Source organism: Mastigoproctus giganteus, chromosome 2, assembly GCF_048544385.1.
Source record: "Mastigoproctus giganteus isolate SK-2022 chromosome 2, ASM4854438v1, whole genome shotgun sequence".
Classification (NCBI taxonomy): domain Eukaryota; kingdom Metazoa; phylum Arthropoda; class Arachnida; order Uropygi; family Thelyphonidae; genus Mastigoproctus; species Mastigoproctus giganteus.
The window spans coordinates 243,449,563-243,466,880 of NC_143576.1; the positions used below are offsets into that span (position 1 = coordinate 243,449,563).

Sequence of the window (17,318 nt, forward strand, 5' to 3'; positions counted from 1 at the left end):
CTCTCTCTCTCTCTCTCTCTCTATAATAACTCGACTCCTAGTAGATGGACTTTCATTAAATTTTATATTTGACTCTTTTTAGAAAGATTTTTTGAGCCATCACAAATTTCAAAAGAATCAGACCGTTAGAAATTCGTCCGCTATTATTTTTTTATGTTTCTTTTATATCACTACGAACTACCCATATATTATAATTGGAGCATTGGAGGAATGAATGGACAATATCCGCAGAAATGCTCTCAGTTCGCACATATCAAACTTCGTGAGTTCGTTTTTTATTCAATGGGATTTAGAAAGATGGAACAGGCAGGCCAATCCATACGAACAATGTCCTCACTTTCGAAAAGCATATTAACAGCTGCAGTGCGATGGGATGTGGCGTTATCGTCCATAATCACGAACTCGGGGCCAATGGCACCTCGGAACAGATGCACATTGGGAAAGATTACCTCAGTACAGTAGCGTGCACTGGTTACAGTAGCGCCTTCCAGTATCTGGAGTTGTGTACGTCCATCCAAGATAACGCCTCCCCAGACGAGAACACCTCGACCTCCATATCGATCCCTTTCAGTGATGTTTGTGGGTTGATACCGTGTGCCAACCTCTGACCAGATTTGCACATCCAGAATTGCTGCTGAGACTAAATCTACTCTCATCAGTAAAGAGTACCTTAAGTAAAGATTTTATGGTTGTAACCTTTAGAAATAGTGTTAGTCCTTACGTTTTGCACACCAGTGTACACAGCAGAAACGTGAAATATGTGTTAACTTTCAATTTTTATTACAATCCAGGATTGAATACGTCAAGTCTATTACAAAAATGTTGACTGCCTACTGCGATCTATCCTCTTTGGTAAGTCGTTCGGTTTGAGTTAGTTGGTCTCTCCTGAGACCAACTAACTCAGCCACGTTGTGAAAAAGGCCCATAAAAATTCTTCATGTCATTGACGGACTTAAACTCAGGTCTTTTCCACCTGGCGTGGGAAGGACGGCGATTTTACCAATTGTGCTACCCACGAAGGCAAACACACGCAGGAACAATTTCACAATTTACAACCATCCTTGGAAAATCAATAAATTTTCATATTTATAACAACAACCTGCAACTTAATAGTATGCTAATAATAAATAACATTTATTGTTGATTTTTCAAGAACCATAATACAGTATATTTTGAAATTGTACCATTCGTAATGGTTCTTGAATAATTGTCCCAAATGACAAAGCTCTTGTTGTACTTAACTATTCTTCGCTTGTGCACTAAACAAATCCTTTTTAATTTTTCAGCTAACATGTTTTCCGTGACTGGTATGTTATTATCTCTGGTTGGATGGACGGTTGGTAACTATTATCTTCTGGAACCTAAGGCTCCAGGAATTCTAAAACAAGACATTCCCAAAGTAGTTTTGCCAAGAATTTCTACTCCCGTTTTAGATGGTGCTTTTCAAGCTGCACAAGAAAGGCTACAGCGGCCACATAATGCTGAGATTTCTAGTCAAGGTTCAGTATGATTCACGTGGTTGTAATATTCATGATTTAAATTTTCAAAGTGTAATTCTTAATCCTAATATTTTCGACCATAATCGTACAATGCTTTTGTATTCGATGCATTAAAATATGTCTAAATGTTTATTGTTTATTTTCTCATATATAATTCTTTATCTTCGTATGTTTTTGTTTAATTCCAGATCAAATAATAATAACATTCGAAGATTATCCAGCGGAAGCACGACACCGCGGATTTCAGAGGCCAATGCAAAGAACCAGTAACATAGAAAGATCTCAGAGCTTCTTTGAAGAAGCCACAAGAGTTGTTATGGAAGAGTAAGTCAACATTTCATGTTTGGTAAGCTTATCTTATACAAGATAGATCAATGCACTTTACGTCTTCATTAAAACGTCAAGCCATCTCGCTGGAAGGTTGCGTTCAGTCTTATAATGGATATACACTGAGTGGCCACTTTTTTAGTTACACCTACCCTTTTCACAAAACAGACATTCCTTCGGTAACGGTATATGTGTTCGTACCATTAAAATATAAAGCAGGTGGAAAGATACTTAGGGATACTAAGCAGGTGGGCAAACACTTAGGGATACTAAGTAGGTGGACAGATACTTAGGGATACTACAAGTTTACAGTTAAGGGCGAATAGGCAAGACGAAAGATTTCAGTGACTTTGAATGTGACATGGTAGTCTGCTCCAGTATGACTACCTCGGAAACTGCAACCCTACTGCGTTTTCAAGTACCATTGTGTGTTGGGTGTATGGAGAGTGTTGTTGTTGTAGCGTGGCTTTAGGAGCATTGGCGACTAAGGCCATATTGCTCCGTATATACTGTTGTAAATTGTTCTGAGGTCGATTTTCTATTTGCTGGAAGAAAAACTCGAGTTTCCGGGAGAGAAAACCATGCTAACCTCGCCTCAGATGAACTAACTCAGCCACGTTGTGAAAAAGTCCATATAAAATTCCTCACGTCATCGACGGGACTCGAACTCAGGTCTTTTCCACCCGGTGTTGGGGAGAGGACGATTGTACAAACTGACTATAAAAACTGCGAAACACCATCAGTCAATTTTCGCATAAATATATTTTTTCATTAACTAAGTAATAAATTACGCCAAAATAAATCCATTTATTTTAGTGCAAATACACGTATAATATTATAACCATTAATGGTTATTAATGTTTAAGATAGTTTATTTTTATTTTTCGGCTTTCAATTTGAATTTGAAAACTTTGTGTCTGGCCCATTAGAAGAAGCCGTTAGGATTCCAAAGTTATTTGTAGCATAATATCAATATGGATTTATATGATAAATTGTAATTTGTAGACATATAGTACGTCATAAATCCAGAAGATAATATTATTTTATATTAATATTCAGAGTTGAAAAATATTGTATAATTTATATCAAATTATAAAAGCTATAAGGAATAATTTAAAATCTGTTTTACGATATTCTGATGGGCTGTGTGATTTAGAAATAATCACATTTTAAAATAGAACACAATAAAAGATAAAAATAAAAACATTACCCTACAAAACAAAAAATAGTTTCCGGTTGGTTGTTGTTTCAAAAATCTATTGTTCTTCTGTGACAAGTAAATAAGTCCAATTTTAGGATTATCCATTCTTCGCTGTTATCACATTGTTATCTGGTGATGGCTTTCCACATATCTACATCATGTGTTGAAAATGTGGCTAACCTTATAAGTCACCACAAATAACTGGACATCCCTTAATAATGAAAGATGTAAACATGATATGGGACATCTCAGATCGATCAAATTCATTTTATGGTTCCATGAGCTGGTTTGAGGCATAATACGAGGTATTTTAGGTATTAAAAAGTGAAACGTAATGATATATTGTATATACCTAATTTAATACGATTTCTTCTGTTGATTTTATAAAGCAAAAAAAGAACCAGGAAAAACTACGTTTCTACTTGGCCTATTTTTGGGACATAAAGAGGTTATCGTGAAACATGGGTACCATCTGTTTAAACGCACGTTAATCATGCTGGTCTTTATTTCAGCAAGTACGTGCCATCATTAGCTTTATATGAGGAGAACAGAAAAATGATTATTTGGCACTGTGATGCGAAAAGCAGTCTGTTGTGATTTACAGTCTGTAATGCAGGCAATTCATTACTTGATCAACTGACAGCCTCTATTCCAGACAGTTTAATAAGCAGGTTCTTCCTTGCTTTTTACAATACTGAAACCGGCAACGTGACAGCAGAAGGTGCCACCATCTATGCTTTATGATTTCAATAAAATCATAAATGAGAAATACAACCTGGTTGTAACGATACACAATGTTTATATTAATCTAAAAGTAATCCAAACTTTGCAGTAATACATTCTGTGAATATCTGAGACCAGTTTGGTGTATATAATAAATGTGGGAAAATAATTTGGTATTAATATGGTAGGCGGCTAATAATTTAATTATTTTTTTAATTTTAGAGGATGGCAAAAGCCATTTAGAAATAAAAAGAATTGCAATAGCGAAAGAAGCACTTAGGAAGAAGAAATCATTTATTGCAAGCAAGATAAACAAAGAAAAGAGGAAGAGATTCGTGAAAACCTTTATATGGAGTATACTGCTGTATGGATGTGAAACATCCATACATCAACAGACTGGAGGAGAATTGAAGCATTTGAGATGTTTTGCTGGAGAGCATTGATGAAAATCAACTGGAGAGACAAAAAGACGAATTAAGAGAAACAAATGAACAAAGAACAATCAAGAAAATCGTAATACAGAGGAAGATACGGTTCCTAGGACATTTCTGGAGGCACAATGATTGGATAGTTAACATATTAGAAGGACAGCTTGAAGGAAAATGAAAGAGAGGATGACCAAGAATTACACCACTGATGACATGCTCTGACTCTTAAGAATGAACTACAGTGAAGCAAAACAAAAAGCTCAAATTCGGATTGAGTGGAGAAAAAAGATTTGTATGGCCCTTAGAATGATGATGAATTGACTTTTAAAATTAAAAATATTTTTTAAATTTAAATTAAATTGAAGTTTAAAGTTATTAATATAATTTGTAATTTTGTAATTCTATAATTTCGGTTCATAATTTTAATTTTATTAATATTAATTTATATAAAATTATTTATTGACATCCAATAACGTCAGGGCAATACCCTAGTACAGTCAAGCTAGAGGGGTTTACATCATTCGGGTGATAATAATAAAATATGGAATAGTTAAATGTGACTTTAACAAAGGGATAAAACAAAATTAAATTGTGAAAAGCTGAATAAAACTGGAGATAACAAGTCTGCAAAATTAAAAGTTTAATATGAGTGAATTTACAATAATGTTCCTGTAAACCTTTTTCCTGAATCCAGACATCAGGGTCAAGATCTCAGGAGGTAACTAGCTTGACGGAGTTGTTGATGGATGAAGAATGAAATCTGTTTATTCCGGAGAGTTTGTACTGAATAGAGAGAGCGGCTCTAATAGTCTTGGGGAGTGGCTCTAGTAGTCCAATGAAGAAAGTCGCAGACGTTGAGGAAGTTACTTTGGCCAGTGATCATTTCTATTCATTTTATTTTTTAAAATATTAAAACTGGAATTTTCTAGCTTATCCGCTGGGAATCTGACACGATGGAATATGTCTTTGGTAGACACATCTTCCATCGCGTGATTGGTTTAGTAATAATAATGATGTCAGGAAATCTTATAATATACATTTATTTTTAAATATTACATGAAAAAATAATTAAAATTGACTTAAAAAATTCCGCCTTTGGTGTTTTCGTTTGTGACCGAATTATTCAATCCAGGCCAGGGTTTCGTAGTTTTTACTCGCATAAACACGGGCTTTTCATCAAAAGAAAGTTACAACCTGTTTTACTAGGTGTCCGTTTTTTTTTTGTTTGTTTTTCTTTTGTCCAGTAAACAGGCAAACCGGCAGTAAAGTACACACTGTATACCGAAATATCATGGTCTTTATTGTCTTGTGGCTCATTAAAAATAAATAAAAATAAAATCTTGGTAACTACCACAGATTAAATAGATAGGTACAGACAGCTGACTTCCACGAAACGTTTTCAGCGCCAACATCGCCACAACCACAAATATTTATTTCTTTTGAGTTTCATTCAAAGATGGATGCCACCACGAACAGACTTTCCGTTAGACGGTTCAATATTCTATTAGAAGAGAATCTTTTTATTGCAACAACAACAACAATAATAATAATAAAATGCACAAAATACAGTTTTATGTTGCAACCTACCCGTCAGGGCCACAGACCAGGGGTTAAAATGGACATAATACAGTTCAATCACAGATATTAATCCTGTGTCCGTTTAATTATAAACAAATCCTGAAGGCGAGAATTGAACTAGCTCTTCGGGTTAAAGCCAGATGCCCTAACCACTAGACATCGTCCAATTACCATACATCGAGGGTATTACAATGTTACTGTAATATTATAGTTTCAAATCTGAGAAAGGCTAATTTATTAACAAATGACTAGAAAAATATCATATTCTAGAAACATATATCGTTCAAATTTTGAATATTTAAAGATTAGTTGTGTATCTGTTAAAGTATCTGTTGTGAAGTATCTGTGTTAAAAATCTATTGTGTATCTGTTCAGTCCTGCCTATTTGTGAAAAGTTAATTGAAGAGTTACATATCTTGTAATTCTGAAAAAGATTTATAAAGAAATTTGTATTACGCTATTTTCTGAATTGTGTTATTTAATATTAAAATTTCAATTAAATTTCATTGTTACAGTTCTTTGACTTTATGTAAAAATGGGTAAGAAATTATTTCCTGAATAAACTAGCATGGGATATTTTATAAAACAATTTTGGGAACGATACATATTTGATATAAATCTCATATTCCTTCTTAAAATTATTCAAATTAGTACAGATCTACTGGAGTAGCTTGATTATAATCGATACTTATGAAAGCCCTGACATTTTTTTTTTTGTTCTACCATGGAAGTCTATAAAAGTCATCTATCGACTATCTGTTTTTAACTGTTGTAATTGTCTTGTCTGAAACGCTTCTCATTATAAATGTTTTACAAAAATGAGCAGGAACGCCTCGATAGGTTTATACTGGATGAATCTGCCGGATTTCAGAGGTTTCCTTGAATGACTTTTCTCAAAAAAAGTTCATATAAGTGAGGCACAAAAAAATCTGAGTTTCGAGAGACAAAACCATGCAATTCTTGCCTAAAACCGACAAACTTAGCAGGGTTGTGAAAACGCCCATAAAAATTCCTCCCGAAATTAACGGGATTCAGACTCAGACCTTTTCCACCTGGTGCAGGAGGAGAGTTATTAAAACCACTGTACTACCCAGAGGGCTGTGTGCTTTCACAGAGTTGATTAAAGCTTTGTGATAACAAATCGAAGTAATCTACAAAAGCAGATCTTAATGCATGGTGAGTTCTAAGAGAAAATTGACCTGCTGCAGATGGTATCCTTGTATCATCCGTGATATGCTCAGTTGGATTCATGTGCAGATATCTGGTTGGCCACTCTATAAAGAGCATCCTCACCTTTGAGGAACCCATTAACCAAATGACCACTATGTGGAAGAGCGTTATCGACCATGAAAATTAATTCAGGATGTATGGCACTGCCGAAGATCATCATATAGTGATCAAAGATCCGGACCTCGTTCCTATACCTGTGGAAGACAGCGTCTCACTCCAAGGTGTAGGAGATCGGACTACTAGAACCACAGAAAATGAACCCTTCACTCATATCGGAAGGATGTTAGTGTAATTACACTTTCTCTCCACATCGGGGGAATCAGTTTCAAGACGGATTCAACTAATCTGCAAAACGAACATTGGTCCATTGGTCTCGGTTGCAAAAACAGTATTGTTTGCATTCAGTCGGACGGGTAGTGAGGCTGGAGGTCGGAACGGACTCAAAATCTTCATAAACTATTTTCCTGAAGCTTTCTATATAGATGGTCAGCATTTCTATCAACTAATTACCGTGAAAGAATCCATGAAATGTAAATTATCCATATCAGGCATTTATAAATTAAAAAAAAGTCTGCGTGATAGATTGGATGAACAATGCATTAACTAGGTTATTATCCTAAATGGGAATAGTCCATAAAACTGTTACCTTAATCATTTGTTATTATAAATAATGGTTCTTCTGAGTTGAAATTCTCTAAAGCAGCTCTCTGTATATCTACAGTACAGAGTTTTCGGCACGTGTCACTCATTTGGAGAGATTTAAGTTTAATTCCATCCGAGATTGGAGGAATTCTTAAAGGTATCTGCAGTCAGACTATCGTTAACTAATCAAAGTTAGGAAATAACGTTTTATCTCCAGAGTTAGATTTTTCAGCCAAGGAAACAACCTGTTTAGTATTGTCAGAAATTCCATAGATTTCTCATAATTCCCACTGGACCACTAGAAATCATCCGGACCGAATAAGGTGCACCCTTTCGACCATCAGATCTTAAAGACAAAGGTTCTCCGGAATATTTACAAGCAGAAGAAGTAGTCAATTTCCCAAAAGTGGATATTCGGGATAGCAAGTTCATTCTAAACTATTTTAAGCAATTCTTTTAAGATGTTTTACGCTGCATTAACAACTATTTATATTGGTAGGTAGCTCTCATAGCCGAAAACTGTTCATATATGAAAGTACCAAAAGCTTAATAAGATCAACTAATGACAGAAGTGGTAGACCAGTCTATAATTTATGACCAATGTACTGCATGGGTAGTCAACCGCTACACGCTTTTTCCTAAAAACTATCATTATCGATGATGCATGTGATAAAATGCAGTCAACTTTCCACCTGCCCAAACTATCACTGCATCCGTGCTGAAGCAATTGAATGCAAAGAGCTAATGTGTTACACAGCTGTTGAAAATATCAGGAATCAAGAAAAGATGATCGATGAACTACGAAAGTCGTCTGCAATTATGAAGATCGCATTTATCTTTCTTCTCTCTTGAACTCAAAGAAGGGAAGAGAGCTTGGACATAATATTTCGAACACAGTTACAGACTGTCACAGTCTCTGGGAGTTTTTTCAGTAAAAATCAAGTTTTTGAAAATGTCCTTATCTGAATCTTCAAACGGCTCAAAAAAAAAAAAAATCACATTCAAACTGGTCGAAATTACTGCCTTAGGGGGTGCGTCTGGAAGTAGTCGCACAAGGCATGACAAAATAGTGACTGCAAAACAGCGCACCTATATACAGTGGAAAACATCTCGCTGACAAGTCCATTTTATTTCCTTCAAGAGGCACATCCTTTCTGAAACATAAAAAAAAAAAACACCAAACATCTTCATTAGAAACGAACCGGGTTCCACAGAGCAAATAGTGTACAATGGCCACCAGAAACACATATCTGGACACTTCTGTTTGCTCACCCACAACTCATCAACAACTGGAAACAATCAGTCACTACAGAAAAACTTTACCGAAATTATTGTTGATTTATTAAACAAAGCTATTGCTGTTGCGGATCGTGCATTCGTCTTCATTCTGGAGATCTTTAGTTGTACATTATTCAATGCTTCAACACGCATACACTTTTTTTTTTTTTTTTTTTTGTATTTTTCTCGTCTGTATTTTGCTTGTCAAACCACTCAGTCACAGATTGTCCCGAATGTTCATCGTCCACAAAATACGTTCCACGAAGATGCTGTTTCAGTTTTCCAAACAAGTAAAAGTCACATGGGGCCATATCAGATGAATAAGATGGATGAGGCAAAGATTCGAACCCACTGTTATTTCTGTCAGTTCACATATATGAGATAAGGCATCCAGGAACAACACTCCTCGGGAGAGCATTCCTCGTCGCTGTTGCTTGATGTTTTCACGTAATTTGGTTAATGGATTCACGTAGTACCACCCCGTCGCATTTTACCCTTTTCAAGGAAATTAATGAGCAGTGCTCCCGAACAATCCTAGATGTCTATCAACAGAATCTTGCATTATTAGTTTTTTTTTGTAGTGGGTGACCCAGCGTGTTTCCATTGCATGGTAGAAACTTTAGATTCTGGATAAAAGTAGTGAACCCAAAATTCATCAGCAGCTGCAAAAGAAACCTGGCGATGTTCACTCTTACCTCTTTACAACTGTCACTCAGCATTCTTGGAACCCACCAGCAAGACACCGTTTTCATGAATAGCTGCTCATGTAGGATGGCATGTACTGACTTGGACTAATCTTTACTTTATTGAATATCTGTTCAATATTCATTTGCTCATCGATAACTAATTTGTGCAACTTTTTTACCATTTCTTCATTTTGGGCTGTTGCTGGCAACCCAGTCATGGGTTATTTATTCTGTGTCGGTCATGCTTAAATTCAATAAACCATACAAGAGTGCAAGCCTCCGGACTGTGCTCTCTGATGGAGTAGATTTACTAAATACATTGTTCAAAGGTTGAACGATTTCATATAATTAATCATTCTCTTTTGTTGTTGTTGTGGGGTTTTAGGAGCATCAATAACTAAGCCTATATTACTCCGTGCATACTGCCTGTAAACTGCTTGTTTTCTGTGGTCGGTTTTTTCTGTTTACAGGACGAAAAAACCATGCTTCCCTTACCTGAGACCGACTAACTCAGCCACTTTATCAAAAAAGGCCTGCCAAAATTTCTGATGTCATCGACGGGAATCGAACTCAGATCTTTTCAACCTGGTTTTTGGGAGGACAGCGATTCTACCAACTGTGCTACCTACGAGGACTTCTCTTCTGTTAGAAATTTCATATCCGTTCGCTGCTCAATTTTTTTCCTTTTTTGCCTTGATTGTGAGCAGAATCGCACCTGACAAAAAAGGAACAAAACAAGTTATATGGCTGAAAAATTTGTGTAGCTACTACTAAGACTATCTTCTATTACTGCCTATTTGTACTTTTGTACCTAAATCTGGATAGAGTTTTTGATAAAACGTTTCGAATGCCCCCACACTTAGCTTAACTCTGGAAGCAATGGCTCGTCAAACCTTTACCGGAAGTAAGATGCCCTAGTAACCGAAAGGAGTGAAGACCATTGTCAACAGTTGCATACTCCTAAATAAAATCGTTGTTTGGGTACTGTTCAACATACTGCCACTTCATTATTTTTAGTACCCTCAACAATTTATAAACAAAACATTTGTTATGCTAACACATTTGTTATACCTCCATCAATTTCTAATCGTCTTGTTACTTAATACAAGTCCAACGTACGTTTCAAAGTAAAGAAAAAATTTATATCTTTTTTTCTCGGATATCTCGGCAGCGCGTTTGGCCACCTGAACATCTATGTATTGGATGTAATATGTAATTCTCCAGAGAATTACATATTACATCGAATACATAGATGTTCAGTATATGGCCATACGTCAGTATATTGTATTGATGTATTGCGTGTATTCTGCTATCGATTTTTCTGTTTTGCTGGATGAAAAACTCGAGTTTCCAGGACTAAAATCATCCAACCCTCGCCTGAGACCGACAAACTCCGCCACATTTTGAAAAAAGTTCATAAAAATTCCTCTCATCATTAATGGGAGTTGAACTTAGGCCATTTCCACCCGGTCTGTGAAGGATGGTGGCATATAGATTTTACTATCCGCGAGCGAAGGGACCATCAACAAATGCACTCTTGACTCCTACATTTATCTGACACATTGTCATGTACAAATTTGGCTCCTAACATTACGATACCAAGCACAAAAATTTCAGTGCCTAAAACTTCTCCTGCAATCAATCCGTTGTGATGTCTATTTTCATATGCTTCCAGTCTATACTAGAGAAATGGATCAAAATTAACTGAAGGAGTAATGAAGTTTTATAACTACAGTAACCAGGATATTTAGCACTTTCAACATTTTTCACGAAGTATCAAATCACTCTCTGATTCAGTTGTGTCCTTCTCCTCCTCCTCCTCCTCCTCCTTCTGGTGATGATAAATGATTCATACAATAGCAATTGCTACTACAAACATATCACGTGATAGCTCGCTTTATCGATCGCATGTGACCAGGCTAAGACAATGTCTGTTGTGAAACAGTACTTATTGTCTTCAGACTGTTTCATTCATACTCATTAAATTACTGCGCAGGCGGACCTTATAATGCTAGATATTTGACTGAAATCGTGCAATGCATCTCTTGAATAGCAAATATGGGATGTGTGAGAAGAGATTACAATATTCGACACATCTTTTTAGATTCCTTACCTCTAGTGGTACCGCAAAGCACTGTTCTGCTTGAATAAACAGTTGTGTAACTGTTGGAGAAATGGCAAGACAGGTGTAAGTCATCGTAATGTAATGTGACTAATATTGTACGTAAATATACTTTTATTGATTACATCAGTGAACATTGCCTTCTCGAGGGTAAGTGGCTAACTCCTTAGTTGGCTATATACTTTAACCAACGATGCTGTCACTTTTAAAAATGTTCCGTTTTTCCTTTAAAATATTTTTCGGTACAGCCACCAAATCGTTTAAGCAATATCAATGCTTAAAAATTATTATTTTCATTGAAGATTTCAACCTAGAAGGAAAAAGTCGCTGGGACAACATGATTTAAAACTGATCACACTTTATGTGATCAGTTTTAAATCATGATTTCATTCCTGTGTTATCGGTCTTTTGTTCTTCGCCTTCTTTGCCTTTGTGCCAAAGCAAATAAGGCTATGAAGCGACAGTGTATTGTGTCTGTAAACCGCTTATATTCTGCGATCGGTTTTCTGTTTTACTGGATGAAAAACCCGAGTTTCCGGGAGATGCCGTGCAACCTTCTCCAGAGAATTTAATTTCGCTACCGTATGAGTAAAAATAGCACAATAAAATTCCTCCCATCTTGACGGATGAATTTTTGCTATGCTCAGAATTCTAACTCGGGACTCAGACTTTTTTACACAGGGTCTCGAGGCAACATCGTTGCCACTGTGCTGCAAGTGAGAGTTCCTACCTCTTCGGATGTTACCCTCCATAAGATACTACACGTGTCTACATGCTAAGTGCAATATTAGTCATCTGTCAGAGAAAACCAGAACTCATTCTCTCTATCTGAACTTTTCTATAGGTTTTCTGAGCTCTTGAACCCCTTGTTCTCCCATCTTTTTCCAAATTTGATATCATCATAACGATAAGCGTAGCCAAACGTAAAAATCATCATTTGAAAGCAAAGTTCTTTTACAGGATATCATTTTTTAACGTTCTGATACTAACCGCATTAAAATTGTTTTAAATGATATATTAATTTGAGAGATTGGTGAACAAGACATAATTTCAATAAATTTGAGACTCCCTAATATTTTCCAGGTACGACCTCTCCCCTGAGCAGGTTGCATTTGGTCTATCAATGATACCACTTGAGGGAAAAGTTTCCAGTGCAGCCATTCAGGAGTGTTCTTCGGAATTCGATGTCACGTGGTGTCGTGATAGCAAATACCGATCTCAGGATGGTAGTTGTAACAATCTATTGAATCCTAATTGGGGTCGAGCAGCTGTTTGTTTCAGGCGTTTGTTAGCGCCTGATTACGCCGACGGTAAGCAATCTCCTTTCAAAAATTGTTAACTTTATGATATACAAATGAATTGTTTCAATAAAAGGTAATATTGATTAAATATTAGTATACTAATTTATTTCATATGTGCTTACTGAATATATGGTCTCTTTCTTGAATTTTGGAAACAAATCATTATCCTGCTCGTTGTGGATAACAAAGCAAATATTTAAAATTCTGTCTATTTATTTTTGATTACTGGGAAACATCGACTTTCATTGTATTACACCTGGGTACACACTACAAAGAGGCTCGCATTTTATTAAGGTAAGTCCATTTTTCTCAAGAGGTATCACTGCCACTTCAGTTATGTTTCTTAACTTAAGATTCTTATAAAAACGTTGTATTCTTAACATTAATCGCAAAAAATGCACGTTTAATACCTTTATTTTAAGTATTAACGCAACTGTATTATTTATACATGGCAAATGGCTAGCTTTCGTTTCTCGGAATTCATTTCTTAACGTTGAAGACGCATCTCCAAAGTAATTTTCTTGGTAATAGCAAACACATTTATAGTAGTTATGACCAGAAACATATCATTACCGTGCAGTGTGATGATGCTCAATGCCGACATCATTACGATCTATGATTGATGATCTTTATAGTGTATAAAACAATCATTTGCAATGACAGAATTGACCAATTACTGTTGCCAAGCCGCTTTGACCCTTCAAAGTAGTCAGACCAAATAGCTGAAAGTGTGATGACCTAATTATAACCAATTCTCTTAAATTTCACCGTTTGTCATTGGCAAACAGTTTCAGTAGGTTTAGTTTGTAAAAGCGAAATGTTGATGAAAAAAAAAAAGGTTGTATAAAATAACCTAGATACGGAAACTCAGCTCTTCTTGAAAACAGGCTGTTTTCAAGAAGCTCTGAAAATCGACAATATTTGTTCCTATTAAATTCATCTGTTGAATTTGTTAAATGAGACAGTTGCATCAGCTAAATAGGCTTATGAGAGAAATGAATTTAGGAATCTGTCTCCTTTTTATCAGATTTTTTAGACACAATACAGAAAAATTGAGCAACTGCTGTACAGAATACCAGTTCAATGTTGGCCAAAGAGTTAACCAATATGGTTGGCGTCAACTATACAATTGCCTGTGACGATATCACATAAATTTTAGACAAAATCAATAGAAAATAAACCCGAACGTGCCTATAGCAACCAATGAAGGAACGGATAGGGAAAATAAATCGAGATAGAGGTCGTTGCAGAAGGAATACGCTAAAATAAATTAGAAAAATGGCAATTAGTAATAACAAATTACATAAATTTGTATTATATTATTTTATATACAAATAATAATATAATATCTTATTATTAATTAGTGACATTTACGTAATTTGGACTATCAAGGGAGCCTCGCTAAATTTGAAATTAGATGGTGAAAAGTTACTGTTTCAGTACAGTGAGACACCAGTGCACCTGTTTCAGTGTAAAGAAGCATGGGGTGAGGTGGGCAAAGGCCTAGGAGAGTTATTTTACGAAATTAGGAAAACAAAATTACGGCTAACACGTGGGATGGTTTTGAAAATATGGCGAATACGTAGAACACAATCCAACGAGCGTTAAGCAGCTATAGCCGATAGGGGAAATTTATCCAGTTTATGTCACTTCTCTTACAATAATCATTAATTATATTAAATATTTCACGGACGTTGCTTTTCCACATATTGGTTTGCAAAATAGTATGTCTTCCTGCATTTTTTTTCGTACTCAAATCGAACATAAACCAACAATTGGGCCAAATTTGAGATATCCGTGCTTTCCTGAATCTGCAGGGAATAAAATGAGCTCTTTCTTCAGCTTTCGAGTAGAATGGCTTCTACTTGAACTGCCATGTCATCTATTCGGTGTTTTACCGTATTATTCGATAATGAAACATTATCAATTTGTTTAGCTGCTTTTCTCCCAAAATACATTTTACAATATCTTTGGTTGCTGGTAATACCAATGTTTCTCAATAATGTGAGCTTTTCCGCACTTAGCAATACTTTGCAATACTTTCACTACTTTGGAATTAACATCAGTGAAGGAAAACACAACCGTTTTCTGAGCACGTAGTTCAGTCATCTTTCTACGAAAGAATTCACAAGGTTTGTCTTTTAAATTTGGGTTGTTTGTCATTAAATGTCTTTGAAATGAAAAAATGAAGGGTTCAAAGTTGAATTGGATAGATATTCGTAACAAACAACACACTGCAGAATTGGTTCTGCTTCTGTGCCTGATTTAATACAGAAGCCATAAATTATATAATCAGGATCATACCTCCTAATCCATGTTGGCCTACGTTAATCACTACAACTGCAAACGCTACTTTTAATGTTCACTAACCAACCTCTGAAGGAAGACTGGCCGTACAAAATAAGAAGAAAAAAGAGGGGAAGTAAAGAGATAAAGTTCTATGATTTAAGAAGTGCAAGAAAGAAACGAGGTGTATTTTCCAACAAGAAAGACTAAAATACTTGCATAGATACGAACTGTGAAAAATAAAAAGAAGTTTTGGCCTTAGTAAGATATTAATATTTAAAGCGTTTACTCTCCCATGAGGGAAATTACAGGTGGTTTCATTCACAGCCCGAGTACCGGCAGCTCACTCCTCGCGTACCGGTACCGGTTCACGTACCGGAGGTTGGTAACCTCTGAACTAGGGTATCAAGTTGCTAATTTCTCTGATTGTCCTAATTTCCCTATAGCATCAACTCGTGTTTTCAGAGACTCAATCTCGCCTAAAAGTAAACCCAATATCTAGCACACAGAAAAGAACCCATTAGATTGTCAGTGATAATTTTCCTTTCAGTCAGGGCATCTTGTGACACGTTCTGCATATCTTTTCCCAGTACTTTCAGACTGTGAGTACTGGGAAAAGTTCGTACTGTGAGTCACAGTACGAACTTTCATGACTTTGTTAATGGTTTTGTAAACAGAAAAAGCCGAAGAATTTATATTAGAATCTGTATTTAAAAATTAGTTTGTAGAATTTTATTTTAGAATATATTCCTTGTATTTTATTTAAATGATATTTTCCGGCCCAACAAAAATATGCAAAATTCATTTTTGATTTTTTTTTTATTAAATATGAAAATATTGCCTCTTTTTATATCTATGTTACCTCTTGTGGCTTCTTAATAAGATAATGTGTACCTTGGTTTATGCTCATTTATTTTTATATTATTTCTTTCTATATTTATTTATTTATTTATCTATATATTATTTCTTTCTATCTTTTCTATACTATTAGTTGAAATTCATTTAACTTTATACCTTTACATTAAGTTTCACTTACTATAGAACTTCGGTGGTGAAAATACATCATTCTAAGTTAATACACCATTCTTAATACAAAAAAAAATATGAATTAAAATTGTTTATGAACATATAAATAAAGAAAGTAATTTTAAAGTACACTTAATTCATATTGGTAGCTCATTTTTCTCACTGGGTTATTCTCCAGATTATGGGTACACCTCTGGAGGAAGTTGCTTCTTTTGCTTGAATCTTAGTTGGGATATTTATCCCCATCTTGCTGCTGTTTTAAAATCGGGAACTCGTTTTCCAATTTTAAAACAGCGGCAAGGTGGGGGGATAATATTATTTTGGAAGAAACATTTCTGCTGAAAGACGAAGCTATTTTTAAGTTTCCTGGTTCCAAATGTTTAACAGTTGACAGGTATTATATCATCCGCCATTTCATTTAAGAGACAAGTGTACACCGATAGCTTGAAAAGCTTGTCTGCAGACTTCCGAAATTAATAAAGCAAACGAATCACGTTTTTTGCTAGTTAGTAAGAAGCAATTAAAAATCTTTTTAAAAAAATCTTGAAAGGCTATTAAAGTACGAAGAAAAAGAGTGCAATGACATGCAACTTTCTCCTCGACTTTCTCAAACTTGCCGAGCAAGTTGTTAAGAGTGGCAGCGTTTCCAGGTCGAGCTGTGCATGAGGTAGATTCATTCACTCATGTATGCTTCGAGCAACGTAAACATTCTCTGTAATTAGTATTTCGGTGGGCAAAGCGGCCTACAAATTTAGCTATCATCATTGTGTTTCAATGAGGCACATGTTGCTTCAACATTTTTTCGTTTTTTTATCTTTTATTTTTTTATTGTTTTTATTCATTTATTTTTATTGCCATATAGCACAGCATTTCACCATCAGTAACGTGTTATTAAAGTTCTCAAATTAGTATAAAAATGCATATTAAAAAGTGGTACTGCATGTATAATCTTTATTGAGCTTCAGTTTGGTATTGCATTTATCGCACCGTA

At 35.4% G+C, this 17,318-nt stretch overlaps 1 protein-coding gene across 1 annotated transcript in view; it reads left to right on the plus strand.

Moving 5' to 3' along the window:
* Window positions 1–1,291: 1,291 nt before the first annotated feature.
* The window catches only part of LOC150090331 (chorion peroxidase-like), a 68,733-nt gene continuing 52,706 nt past the window's right edge, over window positions 1,292–17,318 (plus strand). Inside the window, exons 1-3 of the mRNA XM_090390272.1 lie at window positions 1,292–1,499; window positions 1,688–1,823; window positions 12,798–13,024. Coding sequence (XP_090246398.1) covers window positions 1,292–1,499; window positions 1,688–1,823; window positions 12,798–13,024 — 571 coding nt within the window. The remainder of the gene's footprint in view (window positions 1,500–1,687; window positions 1,824–12,797; window positions 13,025–17,318) is intronic.